General features: G+C 39.4%; 1 protein-coding gene across 17 annotated transcripts in view; it reads left to right on the top strand.

Annotated features, from left to right (window-relative positions):
* Positions 1–2,908, top strand: part of GPHN (gephyrin) — a 438,119-nt gene extending 435,211 nt beyond the window's left edge. For 9 of the 17 annotated variants that reach the window (XM_033107418.1, XM_033107416.1, XM_033107408.1 and 6 more), the window contains 2 exons: positions 703–799; positions 1,908–2,896. In XM_033107418.1, the coding sequence (XP_032963309.1) occupies positions 703–799; positions 1,908–2,041 (231 nt within the window). In that variant the 3' untranslated portion in view covers positions 2,042–2,896. Of the gene's footprint in view, positions 1–702; positions 800–1,907 lie in introns of all 17 variants that reach the window. The other 8 variants (XM_033107419.1, XM_033107417.1, XM_033107412.1 and 5 more) reach the window with 4 other exon arrangements.
* The last annotated feature ends 14,631 nt before the right edge of the window (positions 2,909–17,539 follow it).

Here is a 17,539-nt window from a genome sequence, read left to right as displayed (position 1 = left end):
CTGATTGCTCATTCTATGTCATGAATGTGAACTGAAGTTGCTGTTAGAAAGGATTTTATCCTTGTTAGAAGGATATGAAAGATGCCATTCCATAGCAAACACTCATTCAGAGAAAATTATTTTAGTACCAGTGATGTGGCTAAACCAAAATGGTATAACTTTTAGTAGGGACTACTTTTAATTGCCCCAATGAGATTGTATATCATCAGTATTGGACACTGGGGGCATATTCAAGAGAAAAAGAAAGTAGCTATCCCTTTTATGTTAAAGATAGGTGTATGAATGAGTAGCTGAATAATACCTCAGTAAATATTTACTGGATGGATGGATGGTATACAGATAAATGGATATTGAGTTTGTTTGTTCAGTGTTAAAATATCTGCCTTTATAACTGAATTCGTAGATCAGAGGTATCTATCCTCACAACCCATAATATTAGGCTTCAAAAATAGACCTTATCTTTTTCATCTGCGCTTTTCCCCACTATGAATATCAACTTCTTAGCCTTCTTTTCTCTTTTCATCAGAGCATCCCAACCTCTGGACTTCCCGTGTTAAGAACATAAGGTGGCAGTGGTGGAAACAACAGAATGCCAAGATTTTTTCCATGTCCACTCTATTCATTGCACAACCTCTGCCACCCTATAGTTTTAAGAGATGGTCAGGTGATCAAGTTTGTCTTCTTCTCCTCTTTGTTCTATAGTTATCATGTGATGTAAAACTGGATCCTCGCCCAGAATACCATCGGTGTATACTGACTTGGCATCACCAAGAACCACTGCCTTGGGCACAAAGTACAGGTTAGTCACTGACACCTGTGGGTCTGTCTGTGTACCCATCCTGCTAAAACACACATACATAACTTCCTTCCTTGGGTATCCCCAAGTTTGTAATTATTATACATTTTCTTTTTTGAAATATTAGGTGAATTAATTTATTCCTAAACAGTACATCATACCACGACAACAAGTGTAAAAAAAAAAAGTTAATAAAGGTTTAGTTATTCCATGAAGCCATATTTTCTAGATAAACAATTGAAATACAAATCTAGAATTACAAAAGATTTTTATCTTTTTGTTCAACCAGTAAGTTCTGATCATAACTTTGTAGGAAAAGGAAGGACTGTTGGCTCTACCACCCTGAGATGGGAGAGGAAAGCCCAATTATAATGTGATTCTCTGTGGCCTCTACTATATCCGAGATATTGGTAATTTCAAGGACTGAGAAATCAGTATTGATAAGTCAGAGTTCTATAGTTACCTCCTCTAGACTTTAAACTTTTACCCCAAACTTCTCTAATCATATTTTACCTAATTTTGATGAGACTCCAGTAAAATTGTATTACCCTTTAAACAAAAGTCCTATTGATTACAAATATCAACTAACGCAGTAACATGTGCTTTGCCATCAGAGACTTGAATTCAAAATTGCCACCAACTAGTTGGTAGGACCCTAGGCAAGTTACCTAATCTCTTTTGAGCCTTTTGAGAATTACGTACAATGGTTAAGAAAAGTGCCTACCACCTTGTTGCCACTTAGTAGACACTACTAAAGAAATGGTCGCTGCTGCTATTGTTATCATTATTATTTTTATAGGTTTTAAAAGCCTCTCTTTTCAGACACTCATAACGTTTCAGCCTAAAGAGAGAAAGTCTGTGGCATTTTGCATCGTGCTGTAAAATCCTGGTTTTATTCTTTCAAGCAATAATTTCTAATGTTTATTTTTCAAGTTTAGTGAGAAGGTAGTAGGATACCGTAGCAAGGCCACCTGAAAAAAGGTACTGGGAAGTCTGATCACCTCTCTTCTTCTCCAAGACCTGTGTGTCTAGTCATGGGCTCTTATTTTGAAAAGACCTACAGGGCCTCGCGTGTGTACACTGTGCTGCTGTAATGAGAGTGTTTTTCTAGGTAATCAGATGAGCAGCCGTCTGATGAGCATGCGCAGCGCCAACGGACTGTTGATGCTACCTCCAAAGACAGAGCAGTACGTGGAGCTCCACAAGGGCGAGGTGGTGGACGTCATGGTCATTGGACGACTATGATTGTCCCCAGCGGGAGAAAGCTTTGATGCATGTCCACATATCATTGACTGTATCCTGTAATATGCAACGGCACAGCTAGTTTTTCTGATTTGGATAAAAGTTGATCTGTATAGTCAACATCTTGAACTATATTTCAAAAGAATTTAAATACCTTTTAAAGAAAAAAAAACACCTAAAACTAAATCTTAACAGACAACTCTATTCTGATTATATCAAAGCAAATTTTTCCTTTCCTGCAAATCGCTTTGTGTGTTCAATGCTAGGTCTGATAGCGATAGCTTTTAGTAGACAGCAGTAGGTGCCTGCAGAACTTGTGTTTTTCCTCATCTTTAAAAATACAACTACTTATGCTCTTAAATCAAGGCTGTCTGCTTGTTTATACTAGCGTAGGCAACACTTGAATTTCCCTTCTTAGTATGCTTCATAACTGCTTTACAGAGAGCTTTTGCTTGTTCTTTATCATGTATCTCGTGTTTATGTGCACAGTGCCAAAAGAAGAGTGACTGGCTGGAGGCCCTGCCCTGCCTCCAGGAGAACCATCCCTCGCAGAGCTTCCAGGGACGTTTCTCACCCCAGTGGCCTCATGGCACAGTACTCTTGGGCAGTAACTGGATACCTTTTATTTGAACAAACAAACTGGGGGAAAAAAATGCTTCCTTAAGTGCTGACAGCCTTTTTAACCAATACATTTAAAATTGTACAGAACAAAAAAATAAAATCAAAGACTGATCTTGTACAGATATTAGTGTTACCAGCATTCATGTGGAAATCAAGAGCAAAGACAAAATAATGTTAAACTCTGTACCATAACATTTTCTGTAATGATACTGAAACTTAATGAATAAAAAAAAAATCCTTGATCATTATATAAAAATCCATTGTGTTGGCCTTGTTATTAAAAAAGAGAAGATTATCATGCCATTCTGATGGGGTTCTGCCTGGATAAAAAGCATAGTTAAGATGACTTACAAGATTAAGTGATATAAGGGAGATTTAAAATGTGGTATAATATAACTATTTTACTATGTAGCATTGAGAAAATGTAAATTAGAAAGTAGGAGAGAACCACAGTTGGTCTGGTCTTGCCAGTCATAGTTGGAGAACAGCAAACAAGTTTACAGGAAACATAGTCGATAATCTTAAATACCAGGTTGATTATTTTAGATGCCATAAAAACAAATTTCAAACATCTGCAGCTCTTTGGAATGGAGGGGGGAAGAAAGTAAGAAATGAACCAGAAAATCGCAGGTGAGTACCTGGAAATTTTTTGATCATGTTAGAAAGGACGTAAGAAATGGGAAAAATCTGTGCTGACCACAGAAAACGAAACAAATGAAATATACTCTATCCACATGGCCCCTTGAATAATAACTGAGGGGCACTTTTCTAATGGTGGTAACAGGGGACATTAAATATGGTGTAGGGTATAATTAGTAAAGCAAACAACAAAAATTGGCCTCCTAGTAAACAAGGTACCAAATGATGATCCTGAATAAAGCCAAATTGTAAACAACAAATATTTGATACTAATATTGATTATTTCCAAAGTTGAAAATGAAATGTTCTTTGTTTTAAATTTTCTTTTATATTTATAGTTAAGGAAGATAAGGTTAGTTAATAGAGGTCAAGTCAAAGACATGAATAGTGTTTTACCTACATTCATTCAAGAAATATTTATTAATCATCTAGTATATGCTTGGGTACAAGGTATACCGTGCTACTATTTACAAAGATGAGTAGGGATAATAGATGACATTACATTTATTTTCTCCATCAATGGAGATAATAAAAACACATGCAAGTAACCAGAATATTTGATATGTACTCGTATGAATTGGAAAATACATGGTAGAGTGTGTACAATGTGATAAATGCCATAATTCAGATTTAGAGAGTTGGAGTTCGAAAGATAACCTCCTACAAGGTAAGATTTCAAGGAGTAAGATGGCATTTTAGTGGTCTTAAAGGAAGTGTAGAATTTTAAAGATGATGATGCAGGAAGAAAGATACTGCAGAAACAGAATTATGCACAATTAATAATTATTTTTATTATAAAATATAAGCTCCACAATGGCAAGGATTTTTGTTTATTTTGTTCACTTACATTATTCCCAAGTCCTTAGAAAAGTTCCTGGCATATGTGTATATTTGTAGGCATCAGTAAGTATTTGTTCAATGAAACATGTAGCGCTTACTATATGCCAGGCTCTTTTCATTTGTTTAATTTTCACAATAATCCTATAAGGGTTATTATTTCTGTATTACAGATGAGGAAACTGAGGCACAGAAACATTAAGCAATTTGTCTGTGATTATACAGCTAGTAAGAGGAGGAGCCAGGATTCAAACTTAGCAATCTGGCTTCAGATCCCATACTCTTAAACACTAAGCTCTAGAAACAGAAAATGGATATATTTATAAGACCAAAAACGTATATATTTGAGGCCCAAACTATGAAGTTCTTAAATACCAGGTTAAGGAGTCTAGATTTATTCTAGAGATAAACTGTTGGAGATTCTTGATCAGGGAAATGTTAGGATCAGAGCTGTCCCGTTAGGGAAAATGCTCTGGCAGCATTGAGTAGGATAGATTGGATTGAGGGGAAACTGAATGAGACACCAGTTATAAAGTGATTGTGGTTGTGCAGGTGAGGTGTGGTGACAGCCTTAACCGTAGTGGTAGAGGTGATGGTGACGGGAAGGTCATGACGAATGAAAGCGTGAAAAGAATTTTATGACAGATTTCAAGTTTTCGAAAGGGAGTTCAACCAGTAAAAGATGATTCAAAGTCTTCAGTCTTGGCTCATTGAGAAAATGTTAAGCCATTAATAAAGAAAAGAAAGTCAGAAAAATGGGTTTCGTGGAGGAGCTGATGAGTTTGGACATGTGTTTGAGATGCCAGAATATTAAGGTAGACATGACCTGTTGGCGTTTGAAAGGACAAGTTAGGATTTCACAAAAGTGGTACTGGCTGGATGTAACCCTGGGGGTCATTCACATAAAGTGGGTGTTTGAACTATAAATGTGAATGGAAAGGTTGTCAAGGAAGGGCTTGCCAAGAGAAGAGGGCAGGGTCTTTGGGAGCATCTTAGTTTGGAATGTTGGAAGAAAAGGGCCATGAACGGAATGAAAGGAAGAGCATTTTGTAAAAGATAAGAAACCAAGTAGAGCAATGTCCCAAAAACCGAGGAGGAGAGTTTCAAGAAGGAAGGATAATAATCAACTGTAAGAAAGAAATGTCAAGAGAGATGAAGGCTCAAAAGATTTACTGATTAGGCAATCGTTCATGAGCTGGAAGAGTGCGATTTCAGTAGGGGTTGAGGGCAAAAGCCAGATTGCAAAACAGAAGCCGTGAATATGAATTCTTTGGAACTTGTGTATAAAAAAAGACACAGAATGATAGCTTCACCGATAACAAGGTGGAGGAAACGTTTTGTTTGTGAGTTTTGAGAGAAGAGAACAGTAGTGGCATGTTAAAAATGCAAGAATGAGGTTCCAGATAGAGAAAGAAGAAGAAGGAAGGTTTGGATTTAAGGACCACGGTGGCCTAATTAGCCTGGAGGAAAAAAAAAACATTTTTTCCTTCTGAATTAGAAAAGGGGAAAAAATACAAACACATTTGAAGTAGATACAAAGGAAATTAACTTTAAAAGTTAAGGTTCAATGAAATGGTTCTATTTGGCACAATAGAAGTCAATGTCATCCAATCTATTTGCATTTATTTGAACAAGATTATTTTAGTATTGCACATGTATGATGTGTTACAATTCTTTGTCTTATAGTTGATGCTTAAATAAAACACTATAGAAGATGTTTTTGGATTCTTGCTTATAGGTGTGTGGAAGTTAAGGAGTTCCCTTTAACCTGCTTTTTTGGTTCTATGTTTGGGTTCTTTTAAATCATATCACACAATGAAGAAAAGAGCATAAGCAGATTGCTTACCAAGTAAATTTATTAAGTGATGTTGTATGTTACAGAAAGTGAATTCTTTGGATGGCTTTCATTTTTTAAATTATTTGTTAACCAACAAAACTGTGGCTCTAACCCATAACCAACACTTGATCTTCATGAAATCCTAACAAGGTAAGTCATTATTATTGCCAATTACAGAAAGTGGAGATTTATGTAAATGCAGAATTTAAAGCAAATAAATTATGTGTCTTGTTATTCCAATGATGATGGATCTAAGTTAAATAATACATTGCATTTTAACATGCTTACAAGAAGTATTAAACCCGATTCTCTATAGCAGAGAGTTACATGTTACAGAGTTCATCAATAACTTGGCCTAGAACCAAACGATTAAAGAATTGCTCAATTCTGGCCATTTTGTATGGTGAGTTACCAATATTTCGCCTGTAGTCTTCTGTAATAAACCAGTAATGTATTAAACAAGCATTTTTTAAGTTCCTACAATATGCCAGTCTCCATGCGAGGCACTGAGGACATACAGTGATGAATGAGACAGACTCTGCTATCCAACTGGAGGAGAAAGATTATGAGAAAGGAAATAAAATTTTGTGTATGTACAGATTATGAAAAGTCTATGCAGAAATGCAATGATATGTTAGAGAGTAACTGGGTGGAGGCCTAAATCATACTCAGTTATTGTGTCAGGGTCCAGCTATTTAAAAAGGCAGAAATCACACTAAGGGACTTTAATGTAAGAATACGTTAAATAGGTGTTGGAGACCTGGGAAAGCACAAAGGAAACATTAAGATGTCAGAGGTAATAACTATAGAAAGCAACTACCACAACTAGGACTGGGGAGGTGGGCGGAAGAAGTTCGATTAATCAGAAACTAACTCAGAGTTTGGACCTTTTGGAGCTGGGACTCGATCATCTAAGGAGAGGGCACTGCCCAGCTGCTGATTCTGAGAGGGGGAGAAAAAGTCTAGAACCAATTGCTATTGCCAGGGTGATACTGACAGAAACAAAAAGTAAAGAGGAAGGGACACAAGTCCCTTCTTCGCTCCCCCTGCTTTCAAAGCTCCCTGTCGTCTAATGCAACCTACTATTGAACCTAACAGGAAAGTCAGCTGGCGAAAGAAATGTAGTTTGCAGAGTTCCTGCCCCAGCACCGCAATGCAGAATGCGATGGCGTATTTGAAGCTGAGAGAGAATCACTTGTCAAGTGACGATGGAAGGGCTCTCTAAACAGGTAACTTTTAAACCCAGATCTGAAGAATGAAAACAAGCCCCACGTGTTAAGAGTAGAGAGAGCTGCATTTCAGACAAAGGATAGGGCTTAAAGAAGACGACATCAGAAAGGAGCCAGAAGTATGATGAGGGAGGGGGGGAACCAGATCGTGCTCACAAATGTATAGGCTTTTGGGTGTAATACTAAATACACACACACACACACACACACACACACACACACACAACTTATATGTTACACATTCTAAGAGCATTGGGAAGCCAGTGAAGTTTTAAGATATTTACTAAACACCCATTGAATACAAGGCAACATGCTACACAAGTGTTCCAACAAACAAGGAACTCGTTCTCTCTGCCTCCTACACCTGTTCCTCTGCCTATATTTTCTTTTCTGGTTAACGACACCACCATTTACCCACGTTCCAAACCGGAAACTCTGAGTCATTCTTTCTCATCACTCCCCATATCCAGTTAGTCACCAAATTCTATCCACTAATAGTACCTAAATTAACCCTTTATTTTCCATTCCTGCTGCTACCACCTTGGTCTCTGTGCCTCCACTGTTGCCCTGTCCAAATCCATCCTTCATGCTGCTACCAGAATAATCGATCCAGGTCATAAATCTCTGCATAAAATTCTTCATTAGGAAACTGCTGTAACAGATGAGGTCCAAGCCCCCACTAGGGCACTCAAAGCCCTCTTCAAGCACCTCCCCTCCTCCGACTTCATTTTTTCCCTCTTCAGCTTGATGTAACGCCAGACCATTTGCAAGCACCCCTTCAAACCATGTCATTTTATGCCTCAGTGCCTTCGCTCAGGCTGCCTCATCTTTCAAGATTTATCTTGGGTATTAACTACTCCAGGAACCCTTCCCTAAATCCCCAAATTGGACTAAGTGGCCCTCATCTATGCTCCCACTTATCATTGCATCTCGTTGGAATAATCTGCTTACATGACCCCTCCCCCCACTTGACAGTAAATTCCTTGAGACAGAGATTGTTTACTTTGTAGCCCCAGCATGGCATGGTGCCCAGTAAATAATAGGTACTCGGAACTGAACTGACCAACAGAACTGACCTTGACTCACCAGAGACAGATCCTGACAGGAAAATTCTTACCACAAGCTTAGTACCAGCAGCAGAGCAGACCCCATGCAGGCACGAGCAAGCGGGCCTGTCTCATAAAGGACAAGGACAGAATGCTAATTGGTCATGGACTTTTCACTTCGACAGAGAGCCTCAAGTGCCGACTTGTGGCAACATCTCCAAATGAAGTCGTATATAAGGTTTTATATTCTGTGCATGTTTAAAAGCATTGATATTTTAAAAGTAAATGTTTAAAATATACCATGAATTTTATTTCCTCCTTTTGCTATTTCTTTACTTTTTAATATACCAATAGCCTCAACAAAAATGAAAGGAAGAGAATATCAAAGATTTTCATCATGCTAATAAAATTAATACCATCACCTTAAAAGAAATGAAATTCAGATTTATGCAAAAATGTTTCCAGGCCCTGAACGAGGAAGAACAGGGACACAGCAAGTGACGATCATGCAATATATGTACTAACTGAGGAAATGGGTGACCGGAAGTCCAGTCCGTGGCAATCAGATGACTAGAGGACGAATGTATCCATCCGAAAGGGCATTCAGGATACAAGACAGGAAAGCAATGTCTGAGGCAAAAGTAAGGAGACTGCAAAGAGAGGCCTGCAGGCGGAGCCAGTTATTCGTGGAGAGCTATCACCAGAGCTTGGTGCCATTAAATGGTCAAGTTATATATCTGGCATGCGACCCTGCTTCTGGGAAAACTGCCTGCTATGCACCCTATGAGAAAGGATGAGGGGGTCTCCCTCACACCAACACCTGATCCCAAATGGAAGTTATAGTTCTCGAGAAAATAAGAACACAATCATCCTCTCAAAAATTCGGAGAGTTCATGTTTATTCTGAGATACTGAATATTCTCTAGGCCTGGTCAAAAGCAAGTGTTTCAGTCTGGAATATGCTGACTCAAAGGAAGTGAATTCACTCAGGTGATACACGCCCCCCAGGCGCCCGCGTGCTCTCCCATCCTCATGAGCAGGTGAGAAGGTAGCTGCACAAGTGGGTGTCTCCAGCCCTAGACTACAACACAAAAGGGAAAGGATGATATGATAGGGAAGAACCGCATAACCACACAGAAAAGCCACAAAGACAACTACCTAATCACATAAGGTCAAGAGAAAATACCTTCAGAGAGAATACGATGTATTTACAGTCACCCGACTATTCCTGAGTGCCTACTACAGACTGTGTCCAGGATACATGAGACGCTGGAGGTACGAAGATAAAGAGGCCTCTGCGCTCTAAGAAAGCCACATTCTTTTGAAGTTTTTCCCTTTAAGTCTCTGAAAATCGGGCTATAGGGAGATTGCATGATAAATTATTAGTTGAATAATAAATGATGTAAAGTGTTTTCGACTCTCTCAGCATGGTATCTTTTCCATGGTGATTCTACTGCTAAACTGACTTTTCTCTCCAAGGAAGCGTCACACTTCAGAACTACCTCTCCTGAGCCATCTGGACTCCACTGGAAATCGGGCCATGCTGCCTCTCAGAGACAGACCTTCAGGCTGCTCCTTCCCAGGCAGGGCTCATCTCTTACTTCAGAGACTCTGCCAGCCCATTGTGATGCAGGAGCAATAGAACAATGCACAGAGCAGCCTGGCCTCTGTGCTTCTGTACTAAGTGGTTAGTGGCCTGCCCTGTGGTTATGTAGACAAACTCGTTCTGCCAAAGAAATGTTAAGAGCCGGAAAGATGCTATTCAGAGACTAATGTTCTAGTATCCATGCAGGAGACCTCCAGAGGTCTATTTCAGCCTCGCCTCTATGTAAGTGAATCTCTGGTTACTGCAACTTGGGTGTGAACCTGAGGGAGAAGGAAGTGGATAGTTCAATGAATTTCTAATGCGTCAAGGACAAGATGTCTATTTTCTTTTTTATCTTCCTCTCTTCCTTCTAGTTTCATTTGTACCCTAACCAAAACTCAGAGACAACATCTGGTTACTGAATTTCTTAAAAATAATTTCATTGAGAGTTTGAGATGGAAATAAAAACAAGTTTTCCAAATTATCTTCAAATTTTGATTTTTCAAACTGTTACCCCAATTTTCTTCCATAAGTGACTGAGAATTGAATGAATTTTTGGGAAGACAGTCGTTTTTAATTGTTCAAATGGGAGAGAAAATCGAGAACAGATTTCCTGTTTAAAGCTGAAAGTTTAGTTGCACGTCCCAATTGTCAAGAGAGAAGAGGCCACAATAGTCAGAGCTTCTCAAAGGTGTCATCAGGATTGCAACCTAGAATTGTTTATTAGTGTGTTAAGTAGCTTAGAAAAAAATCATCTAAGGAAATGCTATTATGCTTCAAAGTGCTATGAAGAACTACCCTCAAAGCACCGAGTATCACAGAGAACAGCTTGAACAGGTGACGGGTAAGAAGCACCATTTAAAAGCTTTCATGTAATTCCAGAAATAACACACGTGAAAGAAAAAAGACGAGATTCTAGCTGGTCAGTATATGGGTGGTCACTATAGGATACTTTCAATTTTGCAATAGGTTTGAAAATTTTTTATAATAAAATATCTGGGGAAAAGACCTCATGGGAATGGTAAATAGCAAATACAGGGAACATTTTATGGGCTTTTATAGACACTCCTCTGAATTAGGCAGTCAGAAAAGCTGACGGAAACACTTTCAGGCTGGCTCCTGGACTCTCACTCCCTCCCATTCCCAATTTCCATTAAAACCCAAGCTGTCAGGATTCCAAAAAATTCCCCAAGACTCTATTTATTCCTGGGAAAATGAAGACATCCCACCACCACTGGGTGAGCGTTCCTCACATTGACTCTGTTCTTAGCCCTAATGGAGCCTCCCTTGGTCATCCTTGGAACCGTACCCAGATGGGGAAGTCCTGGTGACATCATGGAAAGTCCAGAGCAAAGCTGAAGTAGTTCCACCCTGAAGTGTATACAGCTCACGGCTTCTCTGCTTAGATTCCCCATTAAACCACTGGCATTGGCTTCTGGTCTGTAGTCAGACTTAATATGGAATCTATCTTTTAACTAAAAGTAGCTGCCAGTGCTTTTTCAAATGAAAATTATGCTATAATTCAGCAGAAAAGTGAACCCTGGTGTAGATATCTGCTAAATTAATCTGCAGTCAGAGTTGAAAAAGAAAAAAAGGAGGATTAACAAGAAGAAAAGAGCACTAATTAGGAGAAATAGCAAAGAATGTAAAGATTCTGCAAGTGGTAAGATAAGTTGGAGTCCATCTCAAGTAGAACCGGATTCCTTTCCACCCTCCTTGCCTGGCAGCACAGCTAAAGCCCTACCTATAGTATTGCTCTGCATTTTGCTTGCTGAATTAGATGTATAGGACATTTAATGGGCCTAGTGAAAGGCATAAATTATTGGAAAAATACAAACTGTGATTGTGAAAACCGATACACAGTCCTGGTAGAATAAATTACAACAAAAGATTCTGTGTATTCGTGAAATGAAGCTAGCTTTGTGTTCCCACAATGACCTAAAGCAGTCCTCCTTTCTTCTCTGCTTTAATTCACACATTCACTCAACACGTATTTATTGTCATTCCATAATATATACAGTCTTTGGTTCTTGAATGTGATTAATCTATTTTTAACACTAAATTTTAGTTTTTATTTATGAGTTTTATATTGTAGACCTATACTGCACATGCAATATAAAGCAAGACCATATGAACTTTCATAGAGAATTTGCAAAAATAAGCCTTGCTTTATTTGGAAAATATTTATATAGAACCTACAAATGTTCAGCTTATTAATATGAATAACATTATTGCAAATTTCACTTGCGACATCTCACTGCTCTGACTTTTCTTCATAAAGGCTATGGTCATACCATTCTCTGATACGCAACAGTCACAAGGTGACAGAAGAGAGACATAAATGTACCCTTATTAAAAAGTTATCCATGCATAATGGTGAAAACATTCTCGTTAGATCATAGTGATGGTTACACCATTATGTAGATATGCTAAAAATCACTGAACTATACCCTTTAAATGAATGAAGTTGATGATATGTAAATTATATCTCAGTAAGCCTATATTAAAAACTGATCCATAGATAAAATTATTAGAAAGAGAGAACTATCTGTGAAAGTCCTGCACACACGAATTGGAGTTATTCTGAATCACCAAAACTAACAACAACACAGTAAGGGCTGTTTATGGGGTGTGGGCAGGGGGAGGGCTGTGAGCCGGCTGGCCATTGGCTGCTCTCCTCTGATCTCCCACGGAGAGCACAGCAGAGCACAGGGAGCTCTGAGTGAGAACCTGGAATCATCTGCTTTTTGAGAAAAAGTAATTTCTCAAACATCTGTTAGCCATGGGGCACAATTAATTTTGGCACATCTTACAACAGATTGTGATATTCCAAATAGGTCTTCATCATAACTATTGATTTAATGTTATGGGAAAATATGAGTATCTGTTATAGGCAATATGTAATACACATTTATGTACATATGTTTGTAAGACTGGAAAGACATGTATATATATATATGTGTGTGTATATATATATATATATATATATACCAAAACTTTTAATACCGTCCCTAGGTATTGAGAACTAACCTAATATAGTTCATTTAAGAGCTGACCCTGCTTTTGGACCATTGACAAAATTTGTGGTGTTGTGTATGTGTGTGGCCAAGATTGGTTCCACAGAACAATTTGTATGTCTTAGGAATGGTACAGTCTTGACTAATTAACCAGGATAATTGGTGGGATGGGGGGGGGGGCCTTGCAATGTACAGATTGATAATCTCAAGTCACAGTTAAAACAAAACTAGCTAAAATTCAGCACACATTTATCATCTATACACATAATCCAAAGGTGTCAAAATAATTCCAGAACAAATGTTTAAAAGCAAAAATACAATGACTCCAGAGACGATAAAAGATTCTGTTACATTTTCTGTTCCTTAGCTGACCTCCCCTTTGTTTCGGGGTTCAAAGGGGATGAGAGGGGCACGGTCCAGCCGTAGCTGCAAATCTGCCGAAGCCCTTCCTTTCCTCTCATTTCCTCCTCCCTGTTCATGGCCCTAAATCCACAGCTGCGTCTGCTGCCCTGGGAGATCATCCACTGATTGCTCTCTGGGGGGATGTTCTCATATCCAAGGGACCCTGGAAGCCACATAAGCACCGTGCTGGAAAGGGGTGTTCTCTCTTCCCGGTGGCGGTGAGGCATCTACTGATCGCCATGTGTTTGTAAACACTAGACATACCGTCCGATGTGTGGATGTTGTCAGTGTATCAGAGTAATTTTTTTTTTTCAAAACTGCTTTAGCACCCACTTCTGGATGAGCAAGAGTTGACTACTGCATTTCATCAAATCTAAGATCCATTAATTATAAGATATACCATTATTTTATGAACAACTGAGAAAGAAAAAAGCTTCTAATTTTATAATTCAATGCTTTCTTATTAGAATTTGTCTACACATTATCTGCCTGTCGGCCTCTGTGCCACAGTCCTCTGTGCATTTCTTAAAGGAATGCTCCCCTCTAGTCTCTGGGACCTTCTTCCGAGCCTCGGACATACATTCTGCAAGTTTTGTCCTGGAATTTTCTTAATCTCACCAGAAGGTGTGAACAAAAGGTTTCCAGGTACCCATTGGGAACACATTTGAAATAGTAATTAAATGCAACCCATGTAGTACAATCGATGTAAACAATTTACTATGAACCACCATGATTAGGTTTGTGTGTGTGCAGCCAAATGACAACTACATTCCATTTCAGAGTTGTTCAGCAGAGGAATAACGTTTCTTAAAATGGATGAAATCTGGGGAATATGAAACGCTGTGATCAAGAGGGAACTCAGCCCCGCAAATACTGGGTAGATTATACTTTTTGACACAGGGTCCGGTGTGGTAGGACCCTGCCAATACAAGCACCATTTAGGTGCTCACTGTGATAGCCACAGAGTTTGGTACTTTCTACACATCAGCGCATTCAGTCATCCCAACACTGCATTGAGTTGGGTAGTTTTATCCTCATTTTATAGATGAGGAAATTGAGCTCAGAGATGTTTAGTAGCATGGTCCAAGGTCACAAGAGACCAAAATAGAAACCTGGATGTGTCTGACTCCAGAATCCATTATATCCCCACTATACCAGTTTCCATCCTGGCCTATGTCACTTGAGTTCTAATGGCAACTATAGTTGTAGTTCACCTGGTCAAGATATTCCTGAAGATGTTAAGTGAGAATTTTATGGAGAGGAGAAAGAATGTCAATAGTGACTGTAATCACAATATGATGTGAGAACTATCCACAAGTGACAAAACAGTGAGCGTAAGCATATGTAAGTACGTACAAGCATACAACAACTAGCAGCTGGGAAGTCAGAGCATTGTTTAGGCTACTCTGGCTTATGTATAGAAAGAAAATAACTCTCAGGCTTCTCACAACCCTCCATTGCACAAAGGTTATTTGAGTCTACATTACTTCCTTTGCACATTAATCCGTATCCTCGTTGGCCACAGCAGCCCAGGATTTCACTGTTTGGCAGTTTCAGGTCAGCTATGAGCTGTGGCCTCATGAGTGCCTGGTTCCACTCACAAAAGACCCTGATTAAGATCATAGCCAACAGCTCAGCTCAGCTCACATACAGATGAAAGCTCGCTGACCACTTCCCCACCTAGTTTAGCTAGAAGCATTCTTTCTCAGCCATGGACCCCACGTTTGAAATAAAAGCAAGGATTAGTATTGGAATTTTCTTCCTTTGTATGCACTTTATTTTCTATTTTTGTTTCTTTCACAAAAGACTTCATCAGGAAAAGGAGGAAACCCAAACTAAAGTGAGTTAAAAACATTGTCTCCAAGAGAGGATCGTGGCTTGGCCCTGAATTTAGGTAAGAAACGGTGGTACACACGGGTGAGATGATATTGAACTACACCGTCGCCCTCTCCTTCACTTTCTCTCTCTCTCTCTGTTCCTTCCTCCCTCTCTCAGTCTCCCTCCCTCTCTTTCTCTCTCTCCCTTTCTCTCTCTCTCCTCCTTTCTCTCTCCCTTCTTTTCTACTTTCTTCACTTTCCAGGCTTTCTTTTCCCCTTTCCTTCTTCTGGGACCTCAGTGTACCCAAGATGCTGCTTGTAATGATCAACTTTGCTAGATCTCAGTAGGAAACACATGAACTAATATGAGAGCCTGAGCTGAGAGAGACAAACGTGTGAGAAATCACAGCTGTTCTGGAAAATGAAGGGTGAACAGTTGCTATGATATTGTTTGTAAGCCTGACCCAAAAGGTTGCTGACTTCTGCTTTTCGTCCTCATTTACACCTTGCTCTCATCAAAAAGTGCCATTTTCTAATGATTTCTTGTCCTATTCCAGAAGATCCTCATATGTTTGAGCCCACAAAGAATCCAATTGACATTTTGAGTACTTGCTGTGTTGTGTCCTCTGGTTCTCTAAGGCAGTTGAGTGTCTCTCAACCACTGAGTGATGATGGAATAAATACCTTGTCCTACTGGATGAGTTACGGAGGAGACAATACATAAATGAGAATGGGCCATTATGTGCTTTTTTCTAACCATGCAATCACTATGAAAATCCTTCCATTGCTATTGCAAAGCTCTCTCCTTGGAAACCTGAAGTAGCTAAATAGAGCTTTTTGCACTCATGGCCTGAACTTCAAAATTCATCCATCTTCCTTCCCTTCCCTCTCCTCTCGTCTCTTCTCTTCTCCTCTTCTCTCCTCTCTCTGTTTCCTTGTATTAGTATTCCCATTAATTTTTTAAACAATCACAAATTGACAGAAATATTCCTTCAATCTTGTGAGAGTAATTTTACAACTCAATGCCCTGTTATCCCGAAATACTTTAGTTTGTGTTTCCTGAAATCAAGGATGTTTTTCTGCATAGCCGAAACATCAAAATCAGGACACGAACGTTGCCTGTTACAACCCTCTGATCCTGAGACCGTTCAGATTTTGCCAGTTGTCCCAATAATGGCTGCACAGCTAAGGATCCAATTCAGAATCACACACTGCATTTCATTGTTACGTCTCTTCAGTCTACTTCAGTCTGGGACAGTGCTGCAGTCTGTCTTTGACTTTCATGACCTTGACATTTTTTAAGATCACAGCCAGTTATTTTGTAGAGTGTCCGTCACTTTGGATCTGTCTGATGTTTCCTAATGATGGAATTCAGGTTGTGCATCTTTGGGAGGAGTATCACCGAAGGGTGCCACGTGCTTCTCACTTCATCCTCTGGGGTGCTGTACTGTTCTGATTTGCCGCTTTCCTGATAGTGTCCGCTAATCACTTCATTAGCTGTGTCTGCCTGGCTTCTTCACAGTAAAGCTACTTTTTTCCCCTTTGAAATTAATAAATATACTGGTGGGAAATACTTTGAACTATAAATATTCTGTTCCTCATCAAACTTTTAATTTATTCACTTATTTAAATCAGTATAGAGGCTCACGGTCTCCTGTTTTATTAGATCAGTTCCCCTGTAGGTAACCAATTACCGAGCTCTTCCACCAGCCTCTCTCTTTTTTGGGTGCCCTTCTCACCCAGGTTCTTACACTGGGCTGCACCCCCCTTCCCCTGGCAATAGTGCCCTCTTCTTGCCTCCCTTGGGTTCTGATCCGTGACTCCCCATTCTCCCCACTACAGATTCCAGCCTCTTGTCCAGCAAATGGATTTAAGGACTAAATTGTTCGGGAAGGGACAGCAATAGGAAAAAGAAGGGAAGGACGTCTTCTGTATTCTTTGGTTCTCCTCCTTTTTCCTCCTTCCCATCCATCCTGAGCTATCCTGACCCCTCCTACCCTTGCCAACTCACACCCCTTTTCCAAGCACTCAAGGCAGGATTGAACCTTGAGCAATGACAAACGCTTCTCTAGTCAGGTTATAAGGGCCTGACTCCTGGTGTGGGGACTTGCAAGCTGTGTGACCTTGGATAATTTCCTTTCCCTCTCCAAGCATTAATTGGTATGGTGTATAAAATGAAGGTCTTACTAATGCTACTTCATAGTGTTACCAGAATGAAATGAGATAGGGCATGGAAAGCCTTTATTGCCTGCCACATAAACAAGCACCAAATAAATTCTGTTGATTGTTATTTTTCATCCCCTCTGTTTTAGGTGACTGTTGTTGTTTTATCCTTCCCTTTTTTCCTTTTTTTCTTTTCTCCCAAATGCTGTTTCTGTTGTCTCATTCTTTTTACCTTTTGGCTTCTCTAGACTATTTTACTTTTTTGGTGATCTTAACTCATTTACTTTCCGTGTGTTTATACGTAAGATG

The sequence above is a fragment of the Rhinolophus ferrumequinum genome, chromosome 6, assembly GCF_004115265.2.
Source record: "Rhinolophus ferrumequinum isolate MPI-CBG mRhiFer1 chromosome 6, mRhiFer1_v1.p, whole genome shotgun sequence".
In the NCBI taxonomy this organism is placed as follows: domain Eukaryota; kingdom Metazoa; phylum Chordata; class Mammalia; order Chiroptera; family Rhinolophidae; genus Rhinolophus; species Rhinolophus ferrumequinum.
The sequence above is the reverse complement of the archived record's forward strand: the minus strand, read 5'-3'. Positions and strand labels throughout refer to the sequence as shown.